The 12554-nt window shown below is 37.3% G+C and overlaps 1 protein-coding gene across 4 annotated transcripts in view; it reads right to left on the bottom strand.

Moving 5' to 3' along the window:
- The window catches only part of INTS6 (integrator complex subunit 6), a 41647-nt gene extending 29110 nt beyond the window's left edge, over positions 1-12537 (bottom strand). For 2 of the 4 annotated variants that reach the window (XM_027674410.1, XM_027674409.1), the window contains exons 1-2: positions 12441-12537; positions 11578-11727 (exon numbers count right to left, since the gene is read on the bottom strand). In XM_027674410.1, the coding sequence (XP_027530211.1) occupies positions 11578-11727; positions 12441-12479 (189 nt within the window). In that variant the 5' untranslated portion in view covers positions 12480-12537. Of the gene's footprint in view, positions 1-7049; positions 7196-11577; positions 11728-12440 lie in introns of those variants that run through there. The other 2 variants (XM_027674411.1, XM_027674412.1) reach the window with 1 other exon arrangement.
- Between the last annotated feature and the right edge of the window lie 17 nt (positions 12538-12554).

The following is a 12554-nucleotide window of genomic DNA, read 5'->3' on the forward strand; positions in this document are numbered from 1 at the left end:
GAACATTTGTAAATTGATATTTGACCAAAATAGCATATCGGAGGGAACCTCATCTACATAAACTTGTATTTTACTTTGTAATTGGAACACTAGCCAGCAGAGGGGGCACAAGTTAACAAAACCCATCCTCATATGAGGTGATTTGAGTAACAAGAACCTGAGGCATGCTCTGTTTGCATACCATCTCAAAACTGTATACCTAAAACCCCTAAATGTAATTGCATAAGTATAAATAAGAAGTAATCAATCACTGAACTCTAATTTCTTAATCTAACTCTGTTTAATCCAACAGTTGGTTCAGGGTTTTCTGGTACCAGGGTACCACATACTGTATCATTCCACTTCTCCATTTTGCTGCCAATTACCCATCTTTTGGAAGGCTCAGCCATAAACATTCAACTGCATTACACACACACTTCCCTCTTCTTTTGAAGGTAAAAACAAAAAAATTTATCTCAAATCATTTTGTCTTTTGGAGAAAACCTTAAAAACAGAGTTTATTTAATAAAGTCTGCTAGAATTTATCAAGGTCTGAACTCATGCTTCCAGTAACCCACCATCTTTCCCCCTGAAGAAATGGAAAATGCTGTCAAGCAGTAATGATTTCTCCTCCACTCCTTCACACTGTGAAAGTCAATGTATCAACAGCAATGATTTTACAGTAATGATGGCTACCAAGAGAGATCTTTCCTCCATGAAGAGAAGAGATTACAAAACCTAAATTCAGCTACATACAGCTGCCCTTCTCTATAGACTACAGTAAGGTTATTATAGGCAAACTAATTCTCCATGTTCTAGAGAATTCTTTAGTTAACTACATTACAAATACTTAAGAGTTATTATAATACCCAAGATACACACCAATCACAGTTTCTTATGTGGAATATCTATGAAGGATTACAAGATAGCTACATAGATTTTGCTTCATCCCTTACTGGCACTACAGATTAGCAGTAGATGGAAATGTTTCCACACCTAGTTAGGATGTTTAATGATATTAAGCTTTCTGTATTTCAGGCAACTAGAACAAATCAGTTGCAGGTTTAAACCAAAAAAAAAAAAAAAGAAACCAGTTAGCAAAAAGTTTTCAAAGCATAACAAAACTGTAACAGTAGACTTTTTCTAAAGCTGAGCCAGAGATCAAACTCCTCAGTACAGCAGTTACAGAATATAAGAATGAAGGGAGAATTCTTGAAACAACCATTATTTCCATAACACAGGTTACCCAAATTCCATTTAAGAAAACAAAATTTAAGGTAGTTGGGAAAATAAATGGGATTAAAAAAAGTAATTTGCTTCTTGGTATTTTGGTCCTAAGCATTATTTTCAAAAATCTTCAAAAAAATAACTATTTATGGCTTCAATTAACTACTGATCCGCCAAACATACACCATCTTACACTAGCCATGCCCAGTCTGAGAGCTGTAAAAATCAAAGCTCCAGTTAGATATCACTTCTACAATTAGAAATACTACAGAGACAAAACATCTGAACGGCACAAGAAAAAAGACAAACCCATTTTCAAAAATAAAAATCACAGAAATATATTTAACCATATCAGCTGTTAGCTTTGCTTGAGCTTGCAAGTGTGTGTTGTATAGGCAATGATTTCATTGCATATCCATCTTGAAACATGTAACAAGAAAATTCTGTGCTTAATATCATTTTTATAGATGCTCATAACTTTACACATTCTGGGTTTCCAATTCTGGCACTGAATGTACTGCTTAAAGACTATTTAATTGTGCAACTTCAGTCATTTTGGAATTCTCTCAAAAAGTCTGTGCCAAGAACAAAACCAAAACTAACAGCAAAAAAAAAAAAAGGCAACTCAAAGCAGTCTGAAAAGGAGATTCAATGCAAGAACTGATCATTTGGAATACAAAATCTCCATATCGAATAGTGCACATGTGAAGACAGAAGGATGATGAATACATGGTAGAATTTACTTAGACATCAAGCTTAAAGCCTCAAGATACCCTGATGTCTTCACGTGCCTAAATCACAGAAGTCCCAACATTACTAAGTCAGAATTTCAAAAATTACAGTTTAGTATATAGGTTTGTCCTGTTTCTTTCATTTAAGAACAGATTTGAGTTTTAAATATCACATTATATAAGTGATAACTGCTTGATTAACTTCTAAGTGCTGCAATTTAGATAAGGTCCTTGCTAAGTTTCAAAAACAATTCGGTCCTATCTTTCACAATTATGTGACAGCCTCAAAAAAAAGGGAAAACATACACAGAACACATTTCATATATAATGAATTGCAGCAAGTAAATGAACAGTGAAAACCGGCATTAGAACAAGGAAAAAGCCACCAACATTTGAAACATTTAAGTACTTACATGACAGATATATGTTCATCTCACAAAGGAAAGAACTTTAGCTCTCTCAAATTAAATTAATTGAATTATATAAGCAGCAAAAGCAACTGTGATCACAACTTGGACCTTATTTGTAATATAATGGAAATTGTCAGTTAAAGAAAAAGATGCACCTTATCAGTTAGTTACAGATTAGTAACTGAATCACTATTTCAATCATCTGAAATTGGATCAATTGACCAACAAATCCTTGCAGTTCTCAAAGTTATTTGAGTGAATAGTAGATGCAAGCTGCTAAAAACAGGTTATATTTGAGCTTTTATAAACTTTTTTTTAAAAAGATAAAATAATCAACCATACCAAACATAACTTCAAAGTCCAAAGACTCTGGGTTTATGATGATTTTGGTCATACTTCCTAAAAATATTTCTGAACATTTCATTCCAAATATAACTGACCTTGTCAAGTCCTGGATCAAGTCCCTAATTACAGCTGCCTTTCTGCTTCACAGCAATGACTTTACATAGCTGGTTCTGGCTCAGTCAGTGCAGTTCACAGTGCTAAGCCAGGTCTCTGTTCTCCGTATACTGGAGAAGGGTAATGAGTCCTACAGTTGCCAGCACACTGAGTAGGGAAAACACAAAAAAACCAACCAGAATAAAAAAAAACAAAAACAAACAAAAAAAAATACAAAACACACCCAACCAAAATACACACCACCACTGGGAAAAGACAGTTGTGTACAAAAATCTCCACACCTTTTTGGGGGATTAACAATCTAGAGGACTGACAAGCTGACTGAAAGTAGCTTATCGACCTATGAACACAGGGTAACTCTTCCGAGTAACTTTTCTGACTCCCCCACAATTCCCTCCTTGAGTTTATCACCAATACAGCAGGAACAACTTAGCTCTTGTAGAACAAATTCTGAACCACTGGAGTTCACAATCCAGGCTATTAATCATTACTTGATCCCACACTGATTTATTTTACTACATAAAGTCACACTCACAACTTGAAGCAAGTTTGGCACAACTATGAACACATGAGAGGTTGTAAGTTCCAGAGCGGAGGAGACATCTAAGTTGAAGATGTCTTACATATAGATGCACACAATCAAGTTGGCATTCTGGGATTCAAAGCAGGGATGGGAGGGGGCAGGGAAGGGTAGAACTGCTGGAGAAAGAGATGGCTACTTTTCACTCGTTCTGTATACAGAGCATTAAAATAGAATGTCAGTGCCCTAAATTGATTCCAATGATAATTACTCTGAATTTGTTCAATCTAGCTCAACAAAACGCATAGTGTATTCAGATAATATATCGTAAAACATTACTCATGGCTAGGCTTCGCGAATGAATTTTTGGGAAGTAAAACATTACTACTGATTGCAAGATTAACACCCTGCTCTCCACAGGCAGTAGCAGTTACATGTATATGGGAAAAAAAAACAACCATAAATTAAGGGAAATGGGAGTGGTTACATTGAGCAGATACCAAATGTGATTTTTCAGATGAAAGTTTCCTTGCCAAGTCAACAAGACATTAAACATTACTTTCAATTTGTATGTCACTGAATCACTGTCAAAATCCCATACTAAAGACCTCATCCGCAGTGCTGTTTCTGCTAGGTCAGTCTTCTAAAAGACCTCTGAAGTTCAAACCACAGAACTACATTACACATAATAAACACTTATTTGCTATTTTAGTTACCTACCGCTGCAGTACTGCGAGATCCACACTGACCACCCATGTTAGAATAACTAGAGTAGGATCAGATTTTGACAAGTTCTCTTACCCTCTCATACAACCAGAAATCTTATCTACTCAGTGACCAATAACAGTCATTCAAGGTTCCTGAGAAGGTTAGTACTGTATCTTGCAGCTAGCAACTTCTTACCTGCCTATTTTAATTTAACTGTAAGCACTTAATTTCCCCACTGGAAAGTTCAGGCTTCAATCTATACTGGACTACAGATTCATGCAAGCTAGGACAAAACAATTAACTTAGGCAGAGACACTATGCCTAGAATGAAAACAACAGGTGCTAAGATACCTGATTTCTCAATAATGTATGACTGAAATTGCCTATACATTTTTGAAAAACCTAGTCCATTGGGGCCAACTTGATGGTATTGAAGTGATTAAATAAATCCCTTCTATATTTTTTGTAAAATACACTGGCAATCCAGAAAACCTGACATCCTGTTTGCTGTTAATATTCAGAATTACAATAGTAAAAATATACTGATACATAGAAAATACTTCACAAACGTGATATCCTTTCTAGACATCACAGAAATACTACTGAATCATCAGAAATCTTACAGCTCACAAACTAGTTCATCTTAAAAAAAAAATCAAGTATCTTTTAATATATATGAAAGATCCTACATACACAGAAAACCATTACCTCCTAATGTGGCATTCATTTTTCCTTAAATGAAACTGGTCTACACTTTGGAAAATTAAAATTAGCACCATAATCACACAATGAAAACTGGACATTTAATAAAGAGTTCTGTATTAGCTAAGATAAAATGCTCAAAAATTACATGAAATTCCAAGCTGTTACATAAACAAGTGAAAAACAACTCGGAAAAAGGGTCAGACAATATGATGCTAAAAAACACAACAGGAAGTCTAACCACTAAGTCTTCAATTGGGAGATGCAGATATGAGAATATTCTATGAACTAAAAGACTATGTTGTTAAAGGTACAGAATGTACTTGAAGAAAAAAGCAACAGCAAGCAAGCTCTCAAGCCACACAACAGTTTCAACTGAGCCTCAGCTGAATTAAAAGTCAGACACACTCAAAGTAACAGTTCTTCCCATCAAGCTTCAAAGATATAGACTGTCTACAATAGAAAACCAAGACTGAAAGTAACTATTTAGTAAGAAAAGTGAAAACGACCTTAAAGAAAATAAACGATGACAAATACTAGCAAAAAAAAAAAACAAACAAACCACCACCTTGTGTTTCACAAGATAATCAAACTCCTGGCTCATTATCCATGGGTATTTGTGCTGCCCCTCTGACAACTGGTGTTGATGAAACACAAATACACTTCAGCTATAGGAGCACCCAAATAACAAAGATTAGCATATCCAAGGAGTCTATAATGACCTGAAGCAAATAAAGTGTTCCAGAAAGTCAAGTCAAGAGATAAAATTTTGGTACTCTTAACTGTCCTCAGACTTCCTCTGATGACTTTTTAGCGAATTCAAGAATATCAGCCACAGACAGGTATCTGTATCATCTGCTTAAGCTCTGGCAGTGCAACTGTGCTCATCTGACACCCTAAAAATCAAAGCCACAATGAACATGTTAAAGCACTGCCCCTTCCAAATCACACTGAATCTTTAAGTGCTTAATATTTAAAAGTGGTCAAAGCACATTTAAAACATGATGAAGTACCCCACTTATTTCTGCTAGTGTAACAGACTGATGAGATTGTTTTCACTTGAAAAAATAAAGTACTTTGTATAAACTTGTTTTAAATTCTTTAAAAAATACACTGGATTAGAATTAAAAACGTGATTTTCAGAACACTTATTACTGAGACCTTCAGTGAGTTTTGTTGTACTAGCAAGGCTGAACAGCAAGCAGTTCCACCTCACAATGTGAAAACACACTTCAAGAGTGCCTGCTGTAGCTCTCATTAAAGGTGTTTATAAAACAAAACTAACTAAAAATTACAAAGATTCCAAGGGTGGACAAGATGGTATGTTTAAAGGTTACAGCATAAAAGGTATAAATTCAAACCAATATGCTTAATTTCATCATGCAGCAAGTGAGGATGGCTTTCACCTGCACTTCACATACAGCTCTTCAACATTAGCAGGCATATAGGTGTATGTTAAAATCATTTTTATTTCACATAAGACTATGAGAAATCGTTTCTTGTATATACTTCTGCCATGCTTAAGCTTGCTTTGTTGTTTACTACTCCCATTTGGTTTTGTTGGGGAATGGGAGAAAAAAACAGAACTACTCTAGAAGTGCAAACCTCTGCCTTTACCAACGTGAGAAGTGAACTGCCTGTGCAACTGTGCCAACATGACAAAGCAGGAAATGCTAACCTAAACTTTGGTTCCAAATTTGGAGGTAGACTCAACACAGGCCATTTCAGCGCAGAGTTTATGACCCCACAATGCCGAGACAGAAGCCATGCTCTAAGGACTTTTGAGAGCAAGGAAATCCAGTAACAATCCTCAAAAACCTATTGGGAAAATAAAACTGCTCAACAACTTAAAGAAAACAGAACATCACTGCAAAAACATAATGCAGTCCATGTCAGGGGACAATATTTCACATGTGATTGTTGTGGGTTTTATAAGCTCAGAAGATCCTAGACATGGACAAGCACACAAGCAAGGAGTCAGCCTACAACGTGTGACTTAAAGCTCTCTTGTGCCTACAAGGATGATTAGACTTGATCTCCTGGGTATGCTATTCACCTGTATCTGGAATACTGTAGTATTTAAGTCATTATGGCAAAGCATGCTGATCTCTACAGACCAATGTTAAGTTTTACTGTGTGAACACATCAGCAATTCTGCTATTGTAGCTATGAATGGGTCTAACTATATATTCAGAGAGAACTATGAAGTAGCAGTTAACCTAAGATTGTATTGTTTGATGGTCATATGTGGCATGAATAAAACACTTGGAAAAAACTTAAGGTGTTTAAAACAATGCCAACAATACAGGATACCTTCCAACTTCCAGGTCAGAAATAGCTCTTTCCAGCCCTCAGCATATTTTTAAGTTCCCAAAATACTCTTAATCAGTTGAATTCCATTTGGATTTTAGTTTGTCTCAATATTTCTTAGTTATGCTTCTTTTCATATGTGAAATGCACTGCAGAAGAAAAAAAAAAAGGCTTTCACCAAGACTGCACACAGCCTGGTAAGTCATCCAACAGTGTTTCATGTATTACTCTAACTCCAGGCAGCACTGTGAATGAAAAATACTTATCCTAAGTCCACTTGCATTACAGAAGCATTATGGTTAACTCTTCTGTTGCAAAACAACTAAGTTAGCATATGCTTTTTTTACATCAAATTTCTTTAAAAGTCAAACTCATCTCTAAGACAGTTTTACTGTATCAATAATAATTACAATGCTGAAGAATATGTGCAAGATACTCTAAGGGAATAAAAAGCTCATAAAAAGCTTATGTTATTGAAAAACACTCTATCTGCAGTATTAAAACAAAATTTTACCCTGAAAAAAAAAAATCTGTAAAAATACCTTGATGTATCAACTCAATCATTTCGAAATCCACTTAGATAAGTGTATTTTAGCCTCCCCAAGCTTATTCTATGCAATACTGCTGAAAAAATAGGAGATCTTCATTCCACAAATAACGAGCAAGGTGAAACACATGGGGTATGGGAAAATCAGAGCTTTAGCAATTTTGAACATCTGTCAGATTCTAGTTTCGTCAGTGCTGTGTTGGTCCTTTGCATGTGAATATCAAAACTCTATTGAAAAGTATATTTTACCTACCTTAGATTCAGTGCTTAATCTTCGAAATCTCACTACGAACTTCAAATAATTGAAGTACATTGACAGTTCATTTCAATCATTTGTTTACATTTTTACTATAACAGCAGCTACATTTTCCATGTTTTCTATTTCCACAGAAACATCTATTAGTATTTAACCCTTCTATCAACGATTACAAACTGCACATTTACTTCACTCAAAACTATTTAGTTAAATTGTGACTATACATGTACTGCTGAACAAACCATAGTTGTAAGACTTAGTGTACTCCAAGAGGACAAAAAAAAAATCTGCTAGTAAAAGGCTAAGTATTTCAGACTACCTAAAACAATGGAGAAGCTTAACTGGAGAAAAATAAGAGAAGTCAATTAGCTAAGGGTAAACTGGGCTAATCAAGTACAACATTTTACATGACAGTAAACGTTTCCTGAAATTCAAGTGTTTAAACTGCTTTCTTCCTGAAGACATCCAAATCCTGTATTTTTCCTAAGCTCTCCATAAAAATGCAGAAGGTGAGAAGGACCGCTATTTTTAGCGAAGGCTAAAAGCTGACACCCTATTTGAACATTCATTCTTCTACTATCATAATCATCACAAAGCATACTATGGGGGGAAAAGCTATTATTGGATTCAAGCAGTATAATACTGAATTTATCAATCTCAAAGTGCTGCAAAAGTTAAAGGAACAGTCACCTTAAAATATGTGTACTTTCCAAAACGTTTTTGTCTTGACAAAAGCCTTCACAAAAACCTGGATCTACCAATCCTACCTAAGATAAAGTGTTTATAAAGTCATAACATAGCATTAATAGTAGAAACAGCTTTTGAAAAAAATCTTCCAGGTTCTTAACAATCTAAATGTATCGACAGTGTCCCTTTAAGATCTAAATGTGAGATGCAGTGATCAGCTGACCACTTGATAACTCAATCTTTGAGTAACTGAGTCAGTACTTATTTAATTAAGTAGCATGATAAAAACTCATCATAAAAATCCAAACATTAAAGTTGCAAGAAAATATGAAGCAGGAGATGTTCTTCAATTTCAGAATCACCGTTCAGCCATCACTCTTGTTCAGGATGTCAGCTGATGGAGAACTCTGGCTGACTTTAAAAGAAATCAAGTAAAGTGAGTCACACTGCCATTCAAACAAAAAGTTCATACTCAGTAGGGGGACAAAATATCACACTGTTGGATGACATAACCAGAGAATCCCATCAAGCTTGTATCATGTCTTGTCATTTGTACGTATAAGAAAAGTCTGTTTCAAACATGTGAAACAAGTGGATCTTGACAAATATCTTAGAAGCTTGTCGGTACACTAAAATACAAGAAAGTCTGTCAAAAGATCTTAAGCCAGAAAGACTTCCCACAAAAAAAAAAAAAAGGTGCTTAATAAAAGTTTGGATTTATTATGTCACATAATACCACACCTAAGAGAGTCTAAATGTTGCTTTTTTGTAAAGTTATCTCCTCCCACTCTAAGATAATCATTCTTCAAACATCTGCCTGCTATATTTTAGTTAACCACTATTTTGTGATCTTAATATTTGCAGGTGCTTTAAAAAAAGAGAATCAGCACTTGATGTTCTGAGTGAAAACTATTTCAAATGCAAGTGAGCATTCTGATCACTTATTTTTCTGAATTTTTAAGTTTCTCAGACTATAGTTAAATACCCATTCATCTGGAGCCAATTTTAGGTAGTAGACATGAACAACAGGAAGACAGGATAAAAAGACACAGCACTCAAGGACCAATGTGAAGTTGGGGACAGTTAATTGCCCTGGATCTCACCCTGCAAATGCTGGAGGACCAATTAAGTGCTCTGGAATTATATCTGATTTATCTAAAACAGCCAAAATGGGAACCTGTGACTTCAGCAGCAGATGACCTGGCACCTGCAATATATTCATCTATTTTTGCAGACACTAAAAAGAGTTAGGATTTCTATTTAGTCACCTGACTGCACATGTGAATACCTCTTCAACAGCCAGCTCCACATGTGGAATGGAGCAAAAAACATGTATAAGCATGGGTGGGTTCAAGCCCAGAGAGACTTATAACCAAAACAGATAAAAGTCATTGCTTCATAGAAAAAAAGGGATATTGCAGTAATGAACACTACCTGTGAGTTAAAACAATCATGACAACTCAACTGCCCACTTGATTGAGTAGCTGAGCACAACTGGTTCACTTAGAGCAAATTATTTGATGTGAATTAGAATAATTACCAGTAGTATGGGAAAGAGCAAGTATTCTGTGTATGTGCCTACAGTGGTTAAGTGTTCAAAAAGATTCATGTAGTTCATATAACTAAACAAAAACATCAAAATACAGGGAAGATTATACACAGATGTATGAGGACAGCAGATGGTAATAGGAAAAATATAACCATGTGTGGAACTAGCACTTTTTTTTTTAATTTCATCACTAAATTGGGATTTTAAAAATGTTTAGGCTCACTTGATCATCTAGTGGCAAAGCATTACAATGCAGCATGACAAATTTCCTTCCCAAACAAACGTGGTATGTTATCACACAGACTCTGCATAGACTGGAAAGGGGAGGGGAAGAAAGGGACTTATGTTCACAACCACATTTCCATGTTAAATACCAAGAGCAGTAACTAATCCTCAGATAGTGAAGGAAGCATTACATGAGAATAACAACCAAAAAGGGCAGACTCAAGTTAGTACATCCCATGTGAAAAATACACGTTATACTTTGCCCAATACTAATAACATCCTTCAAGTGAAACAAATCCAGGCTTTGATCCAGCGCCAGAAAGAACTTGGTACACTTCCTAATGCACACATTTAACCTACAGTTTCTGTCTTTTAGCAACTCATACTAATGAGCAAAAGAATGTTGGTCCACCCCAAACGGAAGTCCTGCTTTAAAGGGATAGTTGCATTTTAATGGCCCATCTTCTCGAACGAAGATTTGGGGAAAGGTCTTTTACCTTTCCAGCCTGCGCAATGGATTTTTTAGGTGAGACACAGCCTGCGCTGAACTGAGCCCACCCTTTAATCCTAAGGTTCATCTGCCGGGGCCAAGCAAGCTTGGACAATGGCAGTGAGGTCCTCAGGACGTAGGTTTGTTTAGTGTCCTTCTCATAGATGGATGGCCACACAGGGCTAACGACCTCCATCAGGCCAGGAGACCGGGATTTGAACCCGCATTAGAGATATTTTAAAAGCACAACTTCTCAAGGCTCTGGTACAACAGGCAGGTTTAAAAAGACATAGGTATGTGGAGAAACGTTGCAGTAAACTCATTGGAAAGAAATGGTTTTGAAAAAGTCGTGCTCCTTCCAGTACTTTTCGACATGCAGTGTTATTACAAAAATGGCTCATCTCCCAAACTATACTTAATTGATTATACAGCACTGTATAGAGAAAGCAAAGTTCTCATAACCATATCAGGCTCCCTAGCTAAGGTACTGAACATAGACTTGATACAAAAAAAAAAGTTACAGTTGAACTGAGAAGGTCAGCTTCGAGGCTATGTCACAGCTTAAAAACTGAGGAATAACTCAATTTAAAAAAAGGTAAGTTGGGTACCAAACTATGATCACTGACTATTTCCTCAAGCTATTTGAGCTCTGCTTATTTTTGAAGAAGTCCCCATATTGAGTATTTCATGAAGATGCCGCTTTGGACAACTAGCTAATTCCTACCTCTGGGAAGTTTGTGTTATAAGATTTTTTTCACCTATTAACAGTCAACCTACCTGCCCATAGTTGTCTATGCCAGTTACTAATCTATTTAAGTTTAATAAATCAAAAGCTGTCCTTAGGGACTGGCCAAGAGTCGTAAGTCCTTCAGCTTGAAGGTTCTTCAGTTCATTCATAAACGTTGCATGGTTTTCCTTCCAGCCAGCCTGCAAAGAGAAACATGAGAAGACTTATTCTGCAGATACACATTTTACTTTCCTGTTAGGCTACAAAGTGCCTTCCACACTGCATACAGCTCACTACAAATGCTAACAAAACAGAAGTTACTTTATATTTAATGCTGTCGAAAAAGCATGAAAAGATGCACTCCTCTTAAACCTTAGAGCTCCCCACCTATCAAACAGGCATTTTGTTCCACAGGACAAATTTCTGTGAAATCACCGGTGCCCAAACCTTATAACTATTTACACCACCCTCCCAGAGCCCTTTCCAGATGGAAGCCAGTTACACTGTGAAGCGACTTCCAACAGGTTCACCCTCCTCTATCATGTGGACCCATCACCCTCTTCCCCCGCGCGGTGCGCCCCTCCCTCCCGGGCCCGGAGGGGCGAGGGAAGTGCCGTCCCCTTCCGAGTCGCGACTCTCCGGGCTGAAGTCGGTCCTTCCCCCAGCTCGCCCTTTCACAGCCGAACTCTCCTTGGAGTTGCTGTCACTTCTCCCAACTTGAATAAATATCCCCCACAGTTCATTGCTGCTCGCACGCACCGCACAGGGGAAAGCGTCGGCCATGTTGATGTCAGCGCCGCCGCCGGAGCCCGTGTGTGCCGCGCTGCCCGGACCGCCGACAGCCGGGCCGAGGCGGGCGGGGGGCGGCGGGGCCGGAAGGAGGCCGGGGAGGAGGGGGGTGAGCGGGGGTTACCTTGATAGCGTAGGGAGGCTCCTCGAAAGTGACCAGCATGTACCTGTCTCCCCTGCTGGCCGGGTCCCGGGCTCGGAGCTGCGGCACGGGGGACAAAGCAGAGGGTGAGCCAAG

The sequence above is a fragment of the Neopelma chrysocephalum genome, unplaced genomic scaffold (assembly GCF_003984885.1).
Source record: "Neopelma chrysocephalum unplaced genomic scaffold, ASM398488v2 Primary Assembly neopelma1_25, whole genome shotgun sequence".
Taxonomy (NCBI): domain Eukaryota; kingdom Metazoa; phylum Chordata; class Aves; order Passeriformes; family Pipridae; genus Neopelma; species Neopelma chrysocephalum.